Source organism: Amblyomma americanum, chromosome 5, assembly GCF_052857255.1.
Source record: "Amblyomma americanum isolate KBUSLIRL-KWMA chromosome 5, ASM5285725v1, whole genome shotgun sequence".
Taxonomy (NCBI): domain Eukaryota; kingdom Metazoa; phylum Arthropoda; class Arachnida; order Ixodida; family Ixodidae; genus Amblyomma; species Amblyomma americanum.
In genome coordinates this window covers 46,936,091-46,952,333 of record NC_135501.1, presented here as the reverse complement: position 1 = coordinate 46,952,333, position 16,243 = coordinate 46,936,091, and the positions used below count along the sequence as shown (strand labels likewise).

At 46.1% G+C, this 16,243-nt stretch overlaps 1 protein-coding gene across 1 annotated transcript in view; it reads left to right on the top strand.

The window, feature by feature from the left end:
- The window catches only part of LOC144133831 (uncharacterized), a 33,077-nt gene extending 17,340 nt beyond the window's left edge, over positions 1 to 15,737 (top strand). The window contains exons 4-7 of the mRNA XM_077666913.1: positions 33 to 150; positions 9,934 to 10,110; positions 12,841 to 12,966; positions 15,567 to 15,737. Of these exons, the coding sequence (XP_077523039.1) occupies positions 33 to 150; positions 9,934 to 10,110; positions 12,841 to 12,966; positions 15,567 to 15,737 (592 nt within the window). The remainder of the gene's footprint in view (positions 1 to 32; positions 151 to 9,933; positions 10,111 to 12,840; positions 12,967 to 15,566) is intronic.
- Positions 15,738 to 16,243: the final 506 nt, after the last annotated feature.

Here is a 16,243-nt window from a genome sequence, read left to right as displayed (position 1 = left end):
AAGACAGATTTTGCGCGCTGCATCCTCTGCAGCTACGGTGCGGACGTTGTCATCGCTGTCACATCCACCCACATCCAAGAAAACATCACCAATTGCAAAGTGCTCCCGCCGGCTATTGTAACGGCTGTAGATGGCAACTTCCCTTCATTCGTGAGTATACGCAAACCTCCTCTTGCTACCATAGGTAGCGTGAGTAGCAGAGCTTCACATATTGAAAGAGTATAATGCGAAAAACTTGTTCGGAATAATGAGAGATCTTCAAGCCGGGAGACAGCCAAGTTCACACACAATGATGCGAAAGCTTATGTGAAGAATTTTTTCCTCCTGGCAAAAAGACAGTGTTACTTAGATGGGAATCTTATGCTTTCCAATGAGCTTTAGAAAACTGTTTGCAGGCATTCATAATAAGCATGGTGCTCAGTGATGGCGTCTAGGCACTCTTAAGTACCTGCATCTAGAAGCGCCACCATCGGGATAAGCAGGAAGCACACATTAACTGACTGAAACATACCTGACGTGATTCAAATAATTTATTTGGTTTGCTGCTTGTCGATGCAAAGTAGGTAAAAAGCTCAATTTATACTGAGAGACCTCCTGCAGAATTACGAAGTCTCATTTATTGGATCACCGATAGAGTTTTTTAGACGTGATCCGCTGAGCCCGTGACGCCTAAACATAATAGCCCTCTTGAATATTGGTGCAAAAAACCTTTAGGTCCGAACACTTATTAGAGCAGCCACGCTTGCCTCTCTGTCTGTCGGCAACTCCCCTGGTTACTCCATAAGATGAAATGGTGATAAACGCCGTGCTTAAGAAAAAACAACAAGTTTAGACAAAATTCTGACAACTTTTTGTTTTCTACACCTTTTCGGTTCCCGACCAGCTCATCTCATCAGTCTGCTGTTCTAGGCGCCTGGCGTCATCGCTGACTCTCTCCTCAGGCGGCACGTTTCGGAGCAGCTGCCGCAAATTGATCGTGCTACATTCTGCTATACTCGCCATATTTCTCCTCCTGTTTTCAAATAACCACCCCCGAATGTTTTTTGTGGTAACCACCTTTTAGTTACGCATTCCTGCGCTGTCACTCTACTAGCCTCCCTTTTCTACGGCAACCACCCTACAGGCAAGGTTTCCTATGTGTTCTCTAAACTACCCTTCCTCCACGGTGAAGAACCTCCTGTACTACCGCCACATTTTTCCCCTTCCGAGGTAACCACCTTTCGGACTGTGAAAATGGTAACCGCCCTCCGTTTGCGCCTTCGAACGTTCTCGCCATGCCCCTTTTTCGGTGTGTAATCCTCCTTCTCCTACAGAGTAACAGCCACCAGGGTGATCTGAAAGAGAACGAGGGATGGAAAACCTTATGGTCCTTTCCAACTTTTTTATAAGATATTTCTTCGTCTGCGGAAAGCGCTCATTATTTTGTCGTGCATCTGAAACGCATCCCCCACTGCGGAAGGCGAACGCCTAGCGCGCAGGCTCAAATAAGACAAGAAACAGATCAGACAAAAGAAAACGAAGCCGTATTTATAATTCAAAGGAAAAGAGCCAAAAAGAAACGAAAAACACACACTCACCACGCATAAAACACTACAGATAAAGGAATATGTTCACCAGATATTGAGCGTCCCAGTTAAAGCGGGGATGCCTTGTAGACAGGACGGACGCGGGTAGATGAGCTGCAGGGCGTCACTGGCGTTGCGTCGAAGGAAGCGACAGAAGAGAGCCAGGTGGTAGTAGGAGCGGAGACGACCACTGGGAGGCGCCGGTGGACTCCTGTCCGCAGCCCCAGGAACCAGGCACCAGTAGGAGAAGCGAAGCTAGAACCCGTCGACGGCGTCGGAAAACGCCGTAAGCTTAATGCAGGCTATCTAAAAGAACCTCTCGGCAACACGGACTCTCTGTGCATCGGCTTCCACCTCTACGCTTGAAAGCAACCCAGGAGGCTCGCGCCGGTGATGCAAGGGAAGTCCACGGCAGCACGGACCCAACGTCCGGCGGCTGCCACGTTCATGCTTGAATGACCCTACCTCAGCTGCGCTGTCTCCTTCCACACCTCGGTTTTCTTACACTTCAGCTCTTCGCTCCTCGTGCTCGTCACGCTTCTCGTTGTCGTCACCTTGTCAACATCATTCGCACGTGCACTCGTGCAACGCTGGGCTGGCACGCGCAGCGCTCCGCTGTCGACGAACCACTGTCAACGCACTCCCCGTGTCCCGTAAAACATGTACGGGTAGGCCTCGGAGCTTTCCCGCTGGGGCAGGCATGTCTTGTGCGTCTGCGGGCTTTTGACAGACAAGTACGACCACCACGTTATTCTCAGCTGGTTCAAGCCTGCATGGTGTTGAGCACACCACTTCAGGCACAACACTCTCTGGCTGAACACAACAAGACGACTGCTTCTGTTTTTCATGCTTCCTTGAGCAGGAACTTACAATATGCCCTCCCTTTCGGCAATAAACGCAATAAAGCTGTTTGACTTAGAGCGACAGCCGGCAACCCTATGTCCAGGTCGATTACAAATGAGGCACCTTCCCGACTGTCTACTTGATCGAACATCCTTTTGTCTCGAGAGGCACAGCTCAAACGCTTCTTTGAACGAAGACACGCTTTTTTGCCGCTGGGCATCTAGAAATTTTTGTGCTGCCTCAGCCATTTTATCCAGCGTCTTGCACCATGTTTCACCAAGGAAGATCTCCAGATGACGATAACAATTCCTCATGAACTGTTCGGCCACCTCCAATTCTCGTAATTCGTTGTACGTTGTGGCTGTACCGGACATCTTGGCCCATCCATCAAAAAGACTGAGCAAGCGCGCTGCCTATTGCTTGCCTGTTTCTTTATCAAGCAGCTTGCATTTACAGAACCTTTCGCGATAACTTTCTGCTGTGAACCGAAAATATTGGAGCAGGGCTAGTTTTGCCGTATCGTAATGCATTTAATCTGCTCGAGACAATCGACGTAACACACGGAGAACCTCCCCAGTCAAAGACATACTGAGTGCACTAGCCCATTTTTTTCTTGTGCCTGCTATGCCCTGCTGCGCTACGCTCAAAACGTTTGAGGTATGCACCCAAGTCATACCTAGGATCGTCAAAAGGCGGGAGAAATTTGTGTGGGCTAACCGCTACTGAAGGCAACGGTGTGGGTTCTCGATTACTTTATCAGCTTCTGCGAGCCTTAATTGGATTTCCAGTCTACGCTGTCCAGCTTCTGCCTGAGTATTCTCAAGCTTCCGTTCAGCTCGCGTTCAGCTGCACTTGCAACGCGTTATTTCTCCCGCTCATCGGCAACTCATAAATGCAGATTGGCATCTCTCCACCCCATTCGTTCACCGCACTTGAAGAAATCCTTGAAGAAGGGTGGATGCAGCTGGCAAAGGATAGGGTTAATTGGAGAGACATGGGAGAGGCCTTTGCCCTGCAGTGGGTGTAGTAGGGCTGATAATGATGATGATGATGATGATGATGATGATGATCGTATATTTCTACGGACCCACGAAAGGAAACAAATAAAAACACGGCCACGTCCTATCGCAGACGCCAGTTGTGAAATTGTCACGCATCCCCAACTGCAGAAGGGTAGGCTATCGCGTGTACAAGACAACAAACAGATCAGACAAAACAACACGAAGCCATTTTTATGATTTAAACAAAAGGAGGCAATAAGAAATGAAAACACACATAAAACACACACTCAACACGTGTACAACTCGACAGGTTAAACGAAAATGTTCTCTAGATAATGAGCGCCCCAGGTGAAGCTGGATGCCTTGTACACAGGACGGACATCGGTGAAAGAACTGCGACGCGTGGCTGGCGTTGCGTCGAAGGAAGCGGTGGGAGAGAGCCAGGTGTTAGAGGAGCGAACAGGACCACAGGGACACGCCGGTGGACTCCCGTAAGGAGTCCCAGGATCTTAGCTGCAGCAGGAGAAGCGTAGCTAAGACCCGCCGACGGCGTCCTGAAATGCCGTAAGCTTAATGCAGGCTATCCAATAGAGCTTCTCGGAGGCACGTACCCTCAGTCCAAGGGATGCCACCTCCACGCTTGAAAGGGATACAGGAGGCTTTCTTAGGTGATCCAAGGGAGGTCCACGGCAACACGGACCCAACATCCGACGGCTGCCACCGCCACGCTTTGATGACCCGATCTCCACTGCACTGTCTCTATTCACACCTCTGTTTTCTGACACCTCCGCTCTCCGCTCCTCGTGCTCGCGACGCTCTTCGTGGCCGTCGCCTTGCCAACGCAATTCGCACGTGCATACGCGCAACGCTGGGCTGGCACACGCAACTCTCCACTCTACGACGCACCGTACTCAAAAAATCTCCCGACGATTTGGTATGCACCTAACATATTGCCAGGGTTTAAACAGTTTCAGCCCTCCAAGGAGGAAGATCTTTTGTGGGCGAGGAGGGTGTGGAATGAGAAGGGCGTTAGGATGGGGAGTGTAATCCTTGTTCAGTCATGATGGCTGCTAAAGTTGATCAACCAGCCGACCTGCAAAACTGTGAAAAGAAAAAGGCCAGCTGAGCAGAAAGGTATCCGGTGGTGTGGAGCATGGAGAGATAGCGAGCGTGGGCTTGAAATGCTGTGCGTCCAGCTGGGACAGGCAGCTTGATATGACTGGCTGTGTTGACTTAAACAACTAAGGAGCAAAATTTGCCAGCATCGCAGTACGAAAAGCCGGAAAAATAAAAGTACAGTAAAAAAGAGAAAACATAGCGAGTGCAGAGAAAGCCTGAGAGGGGCTCGAAATGAATGCAGAAGCCATGTTCTGAGGAATGACGGCAATGAAGCAGAGTAGAAGCTAAAAATAAAATCGAACAAAGAAAACAATAAATGACCGTCGTTAAATCTGCCGTCCAATAATCCAAAATCGAAGTAAATTTTCTTGACACTACCTTTCGTTTGGACCAGAAAGCTTAAAACCACCCTCTGCAGAACGCCTACAAACCGACAGCAATGCTTGGATTTGAGTAGCCATCATCAAAGTCCCTGTAAGGAAGGCTTATTTGAAGGATAGGCAGCGCGCCTGAGAAGATTATGTACCGACAACTATTTGAAACACATCCACTCACTAAAAATTACCCTAATTCGTAAGAAGCTCCTTAGAAGTAACCTAATATTGTTCGCCAACGAGAAACTACTCTAAACGAATTGATGTGCTTAAAAACGAACAAATGCGAATAGCGAGCGGCCTCCAGCAGTTAAAACAAAATAATCGAACGTCCTTGTGGTCGTAAACAATATTCCGCGGAAATACCACCCTATTCAACTGGCAATGATCGTCTTAAGAAATGGTTTGCCGACGCACCAAGGGTAAAATAGAGACGCAACACAAAGCTGAAAGACATTTTCGTACACGCTAGGCTCGATATCAAACACCCGTAGACAGTGAGCCTATGCTCTCGACGTAGAGGTAAGACATGTAGGCATTTACAATGTGACACAACTGTTAGAAAACCTGCAAGTGACTTCAGTTTCGTTATAAAGACTAGCTTAAACTGTGCGTCGTCTAATGTTTTCTATAGGATTCAATGCTGCTCTTGTCAGAAACAATATATTGGACAAGCCGGGTCATCAATGAGCGCCAAAATAAATTGTCATCGAGAACCTACAGAAGGCCGTGGCGGATCATTTTAATGAACGTGGTCACAACTTCGATGAGCTGAATTGTTCATAATTCAATCAGGCTTCGAATCTGCAACACATACAAAATACAGAGAGGCTTTCCTAATCAACAAATTTAAATCCTAACCACCAGCAGGGATTACATATCCAGAGGAAACCTAGAACCTCTCAGGTACATTGAGACACTGGCGTGATTCTTTAAACATGTCTTGCACTTGGTCAAATCATTTACCAGCACTTCATACCTCCGCTTTATCGTTGCTTTCACCCCACTCTTCCGTTCCGACCGGTTCTTTGCCTCCCAATGACAATTTTTTCTCTCTTTTTGTTCAATTTTATCTTTAATTTGTGCCTTGCTTCTCTGCTATCTTTTCTCGGGAACACTCGGCTGCCACATTGATTTCCGCCCCTTCCTTTTATGCTTTCTATGAACTCATCCTCGTGTTTTCTCTTTTTGTTTTTTTCTAAATTTTTTTCACGGTATTTTCATTTGCCATGCTAATTGCTTATCTGAGTTTTTCAGGTCAACGCAACCAGTCATACCAAACCACGTGTCCCAGCGGAACACACAGACTTTCAAGACGATGCTCGCTATCTCTAGGCACTCCACACCTCGGGATTCCTTTCTGCTGAGCAGTCTTTTACTTTTCACAGTTTTGCATGTCACAGGGTTGATCGACTTAAGCAGCCATCATGCTTGGACGAGATCCACTCTCCCCATCCCAGTACCATTCTCACTTCACACCCTCCTCCCCCTCACCGGGCTTTCTTCCTCGGAGGGATGACCGTATTTAATCCCCGCCAATGATGAACGCTTTGACCAGACGGACACAAGTCTCGTTGTCGATACCTATGCAAGCACCCTGAGGTTTTTTCTTTTTTGTTAAGTTTGTGATTATCAAGCACCATCTGACCAATCTTTCTTTGCTATGAACTTCTCTAAGGGTGGCTCTAGTGGCAAATACCTACGCTTCCGCCTCCTTACGCTCTCGTAATCCAATGCTCCAGCTACAATGGCCATTTTCTGTTTCTGTATTCCACCGCTCTCGCCAAACCCTTCTCCTTCCACGGCAACTACTATCCGGATTGTTCCCGCTTTAACGCGATACGGTTAAGACTCCCGCTCTGGACAAAATCCTAAATCATCGGTGCTGTGAGCGAAAAATGCTCGGACAAGGAAGTTGGTTGGGCCACTCAGGTGACGTAACCTTGTGGCGTCATCACATCCTGCCCACCTGATGGTGAGCAAACTAACTACCATGGCAGCTAGAATTTACTTAAATGATTCGTCTTGAGAGGTCGCTCCATAAGAGCAACCTGGGCCGCACAAGCTCCACCAGTCGCAGCTCCTGCCATTGCAAGGCAGTGGAACACCGCTTAACCGCTGAGATATGAAGACTTTCAGGAATCTGTGAAAGCAAAGTCAGGAGTGATCATTTCCGCTGCGAAGTCATAACCGTAAGGCGGAGCTTAATTGTCCTGTCCAATTTTAACAAACATTTGGTAATGCCTTCCTACACTCACGCCACACCATCCTCCTGCACAACGCAGCTACTATCAAGGAGGTCCCAGTGGAAGCACCTCTCGGTGCGTTTTCTTAAGCTCTCCCCATAAACCCCTCCTTCCGTGGTAACCATCGTCGATTGTCTGTAGTAAACACCCTCGTTGTGGTTCCCGTGGCAAATACCAATTGGTAGCGCTCTCACGCCTCCACCATACACTAATGAAAGCTTAGTAATCAGCGTCATTCTTTTAGGGTGTATACCGTTCAGGTGCCTCCTGTGGGAGCCACCCACCGGTCGCGCCTTCTTACATTACCGTCATATCGCCCTCCTTCCCAGGTAATCATCCTCGTCTTTGCGAAGTAGCTGACCTCCGGGTAGCTCCCGTGGCAACAATCAAAACTGGTAGCACTTTTTTAACGCGATAGCTTAAATGCCCCCTTTATGTAGATAACCCGGCGTCGTCAGCGCTGCGAGCGAAAAATCTTTGGGGAGACTACCTAGGTAGACCACCTAAGTCATGTGACCTTGTGGCATCATCCGTGTTTGCCCACAGGATTATGAGAAAAGTGACGACCATCGCAGGTGCCAGTTAATGACTGGTCGCGAGAGCTAGCAGTCTGGTTCGCATAAGCCCTACCGGTGGCAGCACCTGCAATCGCAGGGCAGTCCCGCCTCATGTAACCGCACAACTCTGCCATGGGTGGTATGATGACTTACAGGGATCTATGAATTGAAATTCGAGAATGACCAATGCCGCCATACGGGTTTTATCCTATTAACGCTGTCGCGTAATACCTTTACAGCGGAGCTCAACTCTCAACTTTTCATTGCGCTCTTCCTCTATCCTCCTCTTTCCACGATAACAAGTGTCCTTTCTGGTTAAACGCCCACCAGGTGCGTCCCGTGGCAACCACCCACCTGCAGCGCCTTCTCATGTTCTCCTCATATCCTATTTTTTCAGGGTTGTAATTTTTGGGGTCCCACCGCAAGCGCCCTCTTACACTTTTGTCATGCCGTCCTCCTTCCATGGTAACCATCTTTCGGTTCAGGATTCCTCAGCTTCGCCCGTACCGTTCACCTGGTGCAGTAACAATCGCCTTCCGGGTAGCTGCTCTTCGACTCTTTCCCGTGGCAACCACACACTACTTGCGCCTTTTCATGCTCTTGCTATACCTTTCTGCTTTCATGGTAACCATTCTTCTGTTTATGTATGCCACCCTATCCCAATACCGTCTTTTTTTTCCGGTAACAACGCTACTAGTGGTTATAAGGCAAAGCAGCAGAACAGCGCACTACTACTACGACACGACACCCAGGAGCGCGTGCTTAGCAGCTTTTGCTGTAAATAAACCATTACTTTTTAGCATATAAATTAGAACCTGTTGTATGCGTTTCCTTACGAGTGTATGCTAATGTGTTGGTGTGTCATTTCAATAAAAAGAAAGCAATCTTTAATGAACTTTCGCAATGCAGCTCCAGTGAATCCTTTCGCATTCAAGGCACGTAAGAAGTCTTGAGTGCCTTCTGCACTTTTTAACAGCGTTCGCTCCTACTTCTCGCACTCGAATGTTTCTTATTCCTCCGACATTTAAAGATAGCGGCCGGTCATGTCCTCAAACATGACAACCACCACGTGACAGCGCGAGAAGTTGTCGGGCCGGCACGGCGGCCGGTTGCCCCGCTCTGCTGGTGTTTCGCTATACATTTATGAACCATCTGAGTGGGTGCCAAAACAAGCACCACTTGAAGTCACCAATGGTGAAAAATTGTGGCCAACGCGCTTGGCGCAGAGGCTTCGGAGTGGCAACGAACGAATGGGCCCACAAAGGTGTTATTCGAGTTGAAGCCTGGAATGTGTGAGGGATGCGTACCTGCGACCTTTGGACCTCGAAACCGTAATGCGGGCAGATCTTCGGAGGGCCGTGGCGGGGAACAAGGGGTCGCAGAGGCATGCGGGTTGGTATAAAACAAATCGCCGTTTCGTCATGTACACGTTAGTATCAAAATTTAGGACCTTGAAGGAAAATTCGGATATAACCAGTTTGAGTCTCAGATGTATTATAACGAAGATGCACTTTAATAATCATCGTTAGTAATAATGAAAGCATAGTCGAAAGCACAGGGGAAAACCACTTATCTAACGCTCTTCATTTGAGTTGCATTCGTGAATCATTCTTTAATATTTTAAGTAGTGTATCATATCTGATTATATCCACCTCGATTACACTTTGTTTTTATATGTGAGTGAATAATTTAAAACGCTGCATGCTGTCGAAACCGCGTAGATCCGTTTCATGAAGTGTTTATTAGAGGTGAGCATATCCTTTCATATTTTATGTTCTGATCAGAAATATTATGCAGTCGGTCTTCGCTGACTGACAACACCTGTACTGAAAGGCATGAACGTATCATAAGTAGGCTGCTCATGACGCTGTTTTCTGATCTGCAAACACTTGTGACGGTCTCCAATTGTGTAGAAGTGAGAAAGAGAATGACTCGTGGATTGTGTCCTGGTCTAATCAGGCGGCAACCAACGGTTTCTATAATGTTCCCAGGTCTTCGAACTTCAAGTAACTCTCACCTTTATGTTTTTACCTTGTCAGTGAGAATTAAAGCTCAAAACTTCAGCTACAAATTCGTGGAGTTATTTACCCTCCGTCCTAGGACACCTGTAGTTTCGTATTACAGCTCTAACAGCGGCTGCTTACTAAAAAGAGAAACATTAGGATTCAGAGAAGACATAGCTAGAGTATTAAAGGTTCGCCTCCTCGTTCAATGTTTTATCCTTGCAGGCCCAAATTAGGGAGTTTGTGACGGAATCTTATCCTCACAGCAACGCACACATTATCGTCGGCGTGTCGGTGGAGAGCAGCGCTTTGTCATACAAGCACACCGAAAAGATAAGCCACGTCAAAGATATACAGCTGTACAAGAACTGCGATGAGTTTACGTTGACAACCCTTGACGTGGTAAGCAATGGTCGCCTCATCTGGGTTGTAACTATTGAATCATTAATACATGTTTGATATTGATTGAGCAACATATAACCTCGTATATAAAATAGACATGAAAAAGCGCTTATATTGAGTAATTCTTTTGGAAAATAAGAGGCACCTTGCAAAGGAAGTGTACTCTCGTTAACCTAACGTCTCTTGTGAGCCTAAAATGAATACATGTATACCTTCCCTGCCGCTCTAAGCAGAGCGGCAAGCTCTGACAAGAGGCGGCCGTGTCCGAAAATCCGAATGGGGGCCATGGCTTGCGGAATTGGCAATGGGGAGAAGTGGGCGGAGTGAGCTTTAAATTTATCGGGGACGTCATCAGGAAGGTTAACATTCCGCGAGGTTCAACTAGTCCCATTAAAAACAACTCGATCGAAAATTGTAACAAAATCATTAGCAATAAAAACAGTGTCAAAGCGTGAGAAACGCTCGCAGTTCCTTTTCGCTGCTTGTCTGCAGGAAGTCGGCGAAGTGAACAAGAACAATTAATGGGACATCCTCAGCTCTGTTTCGATAATATGCTGTTCATTAACTTCACAAAACAATTTCATACAACGTATGGGGAGGACTCGGACGCCCGAAATGAAACGCTAATGGGAATGATGCTTACACTGATTAAAATCAAATTTGAATGGTCTCGTAAAGGAAAACCAATGAGTGGTGTGTTACAAGGCGCTATAAGCCGTTACCTCTTCCGAACTCCTCTAGCTCTATCTTCTTAAGACAATACTTTCTCGTCAAAAGGCCATGCAAGCCTCAAGAAAGCCGATTTGGTTTTATTTCGTAAAGCGAAACGATCACTCTTACTATTCGAGGGCATCTAAAGAATTTTGACAGTGTGTCCCAACGAGTGAGCATAGTAATGTTGAGATAGCAATGCTTGTATGATTAATCCGCTTCTTTTTCAGAATGCTAGGCTCTTAGAAATGCAAAAGTTATTGCAGCGGCTTTCGATGCTGCATACGCTTGTCTCTTGTTACAATTCCTTTTCCAGAATCACTGCACTTTTACAAAGTGCACTCTCTCTGCAGGAGTGGATATCCTTCTATTACAGAAATTCTAAAAAAAAATGCACCCGCGCGAAAAATCGACCCGCAGAATTCTTTGTCTCTATACGGCCGCACTATTTCATAACAGCGCTGGAACGAGCGTTGTTCAGTTTTAACATATATACCCCTGATTTTATTCCGCAAGAGTTTCCTTCCTGCGTTTAGTGACATTTTGCTGTTCAACTCAAAGACCGCTACCCCGTTAGAGTTCGCACAACTCATTAAACGATAAAAGTCCAGGCAAGAGCTCCCCAACACAGAAAATCTTTGCTCGGGAGAAATTCATGGTGCACGATATGATGAAGGTTCACCCTTCATGAGCCAGATAACTAAGTCCTGTTGCTTGATGATTTGAATTAAAGTTGATTTTTATCCTAACTTAAGCTTTTGTCGAGTGTTCACACCATTGAAGCAATGCAATATAAAGAATTTAGGTTGATGATTTGCGGCCAATCGCGAAGGAATATAAAGAACTAACAAAAGTGTTCTCCTTGAACCAAAGCGTCGTTCGTTTCTGCGATGCAATCTTCGTCACAAGTTTGCTGTTTGCAAAATGGATGCACGAAAATGTGACACATCGGGAGGGCATAAAATATTGTCACTTGGCAATAGGGCTGTAGTTATTTCGTACAAATTTTAGACAGTAATAACAAAGCCCCTTCTGATGCAAACGTTGAGAAGCGTATGCTTTACCTGAAAGGGACTTACTAAGAAACGTCGCACAGGTGTGTCGCTTGTTGCCACTCAAAATAAAGCTACGTTCAGTGGAATGAGCGACCGAATTAGTTTACTTAAGTTGCGGGTCAAAACTAACCCTGCAGCTGTGCTTCATTACTAAGATGAAAATTAACGTCCTTAATCTCCTACTGACAAAATGGGGAGTGGACTGGTAGTTTTACTTTTCGGCGATGAAGACATTTCACGCTTTAGAGAATTCGGGCGCCGTAAGTTGATGCTAGACAGCATAGCAACCAGTACACCCTAACTGATAGAGGACCAGATCTAGAGTTTACCGTGGTCACGAAATGAAGCAACCGCACGTTTTCGAGAGGTAATTATTTCCCCTACCCCTGCCCGCCGATACTAACCGGGTTCCTAAATTGGGTACAAGTCATCGCACGGCCTGGTACTCAGCTTCTCACTGCTCATAGTTTGGAAAGTAGCGTGCTCGTTCAGGTTCGGTTTCCCGTGGAGGTTCTTCTCGTGGGAACCACCACTAGGCTTCACCATCCTGTCCAACACAAGTGGAGAGAGAAATTTTCTTCTCCACTTAGCCCGTCACCATTTTTGGGAGGTGGTTCTGTGCACAAAATTTTACACATATCGTCACTGCCGGTACTCACAAATTTGGGCTTCTAATGCGAACGCATTGAATGCATATGCTTAACTATTGTCTGCACATTGAGCGCGAAGGTTAGCTTTTCTGCATGTGGATATTCACGTGAGTTCAAGGAGAGCATATTGTTTTATTGCGTTTAGTTAAGTGGTGCAGGGCCGAGCAGGTTGTCTTAAGGATATTCTACACGGTCCCGAACATTCCACTCTCTTTCGCGTTCACCAAATTGACGACCGTGGGGACTTCAGTGAATGATCTCATTTCCCACATGTGGCGCGGTCTGCGTCTTTCCACGCTTTTAATTTTTTTCAGGCCTGCGGTGTGGAGAAGACAGACTCGACGTCGGGATATCTCGCCGAGCAAATTGCAGTCGGCTTGCAGAAAGCTTCCGACCGGTATTTCGTTCTGTCCGAGACCACTGAAAGCTTGTCTGCTAAAGTAAGAACATCCAAACATTGGCGTCATTGGCTTTGTCAGACTGTGTGCATCAGCAGCTATTCTGGACCGAAAGGTCTTTTGCAACAATCCTTTGTTTGCGTTTGCTTGAAAAAAAATACAGGAAACTGAACGCAGTTTCATCCATTCACATGGGCAGCACAGCGTGACACTGAGATCTTTCGTCCCAGCATTGCATGACTGAGAAGCAGGAGCTCCGTACAGATTCGCCTATGAATTACAGAAATTTTTAATGTTCTCTTGATATTGTAATCTTAAAATGTGCCCCATGGAAATAGATGGAAATATCGGTTCTTTTAAAGCATTGTGCTATATCGGTCTCTCTTTGGCAGAAAATGTTCTAAATTTTCCCGCTATTTTTTTTTGCCGTCAGTGAAATTCACTAGATATTGGCTCACTTGAAAAAATGAAGTATCGCTGATGAGTACAATGGCTTTAATTACAAGAAATAAAAATAATGACATTTGCAACAATATTCTTTATCGTCAGCCGACCTTCTGTGCAAAAGTAGCCAATCTACTCTATGGCTTCAGTTTTTCCCCAAAGCCTGACTATTCAAACGCTCTCAGCGTTTATTTTGAAAGAGAAACACTTCTATCAAAATGGTCGCAGAAATATACCTTGCATTTCCTTCAGCAGTCATGGAAAGTTGGGTTGTGCGCGGTGTTTTCCACCAGAAAAAGATTTATGAAGCTAACTTCCCGGGCTGAATTATTTCTGCGTTCTTGAATTCAGTTTACCGTCTGCCTTGATACGCGAGCCGTGAATTACACAAATTAACAACACCGTAATTGGGTGCAGATCTTGACCACCAAGCGTTATTTACTTGTTGCAATCGTTACTCGTATTGAATCTGATGTTTTGCGTTAAAGCGATGTAAGTAGCTTGACTTCCCCGTGTTAAGAGCGGAATCATGTATGCTATGCCTTAACATCTCACGTTATTATGGGACCTCGGCAGCGCTTAGCAGTGCAGGAAGGAGACAGCTAGGAGAGAAAGAACAGCTCTGTAAATTTTATGCGAAGGGCAGACTGCGCATTCTACATCTATAAAGAGAGGGAGCTCGGAAACGCAAAAGAAAAATTAGCAGGAGCTAAACTCTCTAAATAAAAAAAAAATTGAAAGAGAAAACAGGGAAGTAAAAAGCTAAAAACAAAAACGAAATAACCGAAGCCAGAGTACAATCATAGACAAAGTCATGTCACAGTCAGTCAAAGCGCAGTGCGCAGACCACAACGAAAAGCAGGAAAGTCGCAGAAATGAGATAACCATTGTCACAGCACAGTCAAAGTCTGCGCAAACCTTCTAGGGGCGCTGTTGCACTGGTATTTTAATACTAAATGGACCTCAAGACTGTCTTCCTTTGGTGGAACCGACATTTACAGTCTTCCATTCCTCGCCAGAGGCTCACGCCTGCCTGTAGCAAACATATTGTTACCCAGACTAATTTAGGTATGAGTTTATCGCAATCAAGGCATGTATGCACCTTCCCAAGACGCCAGTGATCGGAAACTTCCCCAACGCATTTGAAGCAAACAGACGCCACAAGCTTTTTGTGCACATATGCGCGTCGCGAAGCGGTAGTAGGAAGTAATTCAAGGCAGTAAGTAAAAGGAACAAATTTTCTTTTTTTGCCGTCTCGGAAAGAAACAACAGTTTACAATTGCACCGAAGTGCTGGAAGTGGTATGCGAATACGTCTACTTAGGGCCGGTAGTGGCTGCAGGTCGGGACCACGAGAGTGAAGTAACCGGAAGAACAAGAACGGGGTGGAATGCTTTTGGCACGTTCTCTCAGATCCTCAATGGCAGTTTACCAGTATTCAATAGAAAAGCATATAACAGCTGTAGCTTGCCGGTACTGGCCTAAGGACAAGGAGCTTTGAGGCTAACAAAAAAGGGTTCGGCTTAAGTTAAGGACCATGCAGTAAGCCACGAAAAAAAAATTATAGGCGTAACGTTAAGCCATAGAAAGAGGGGGTCAGGTATCAAGCTCTTGTTAAGGACACTCTAGTCCAAACCAAGAGGAAGAAACTGGCTTGCGCTTTGCATGCGATGCGAATGCAGTAGAATGCGATGGTTCATAACTGTAACAGACTAAATTCCGGGAAGGGCAGCGTAACAGGGGGCGGCAGAATGTTAGATGGCCGGATGAGACAAAAGTTTTCGAGGCTAGGTTGGCCGCAGCTGGTACAGGTCAGCGTAATTGGAGAGATGTGGAAGATGCCTTGGTCCTGTGGTGCGCGTAGTCAGACAGTGCAAGCTTGGAAGGCTCGTGGACATGGAACTGTTTTTCTCCTTTTCGGCAGGCCTCGAATATGTAGTTTCGTGCATGTAGCGAGCTCTCGTCAAAATGAGAAAAATACACTTGGACAGAAACCAAAGCGCAGAGATTGCTTATTTCCAGCTGCCGATTTGAAGCTTTTTAATGATAATCTTCAAAGATGTATGGGTGAAACTCCAGTTACGCCACACCTTCACTGAAATTTGTTGTCTGCATTTAGCTCACTTCCAAGAAACTGCCTGCCCATTTTAATTTTTCTGTATGCCATTCAAACTAAGAAACGCAATCGCACATTCGCAGGTGGACTTCATCAAGTCGCTGCCTCCCTGGCATCGCTTCGCTTGGCTTGCATACAATGTGCACATGGTCGACGCCAAATTTATGTGCAGTGGGTCTGATACGGATAAGCACAGGATGCTCAACAATCTCAAAAGACTATACGGAATTGACGCTGCTGTAGAGGCCATTTAGATAGTAAAACATGGCCCAAAGTATGTAGGACTTCGTTTCAACAGGGTCTGAATTCTTGCGTCAAACTCGCGCCTCAATTACTACCTTCGCGTGGGCCATTCCTGTTTCATTTGTCCCTATGTCGTCCTTTGTTTTCTTTGCGCGACACCTTTCCATGATAACACTTAAAACATCTTTATCTGCTGTAATACTGTTAAATGACAAAGAAGAACTGCTAAATTGTCTATACTGTACGACACCTATATATTGCGAAGTTCACTGCGAGACAAGTGTTAATTGGACATTCTTGCGGGCTAGTTGGTGATTGTTCGAGGACGGTTAAAAAGTGCGCAAAAAGATTGTCGTGTGGTGATATGTTCCTATCTCTATCACCTGTATACATCCTTAAGCGCACTGGTTTAACCATCCCCTCAGTGTAGAGATTGATGGAGGTGAGGAGGATGTAGTAGTCCATCATATGTCAGGGTGCGGTGAAGGGCACTGTGGTAACCTCCTACCTACGTAGC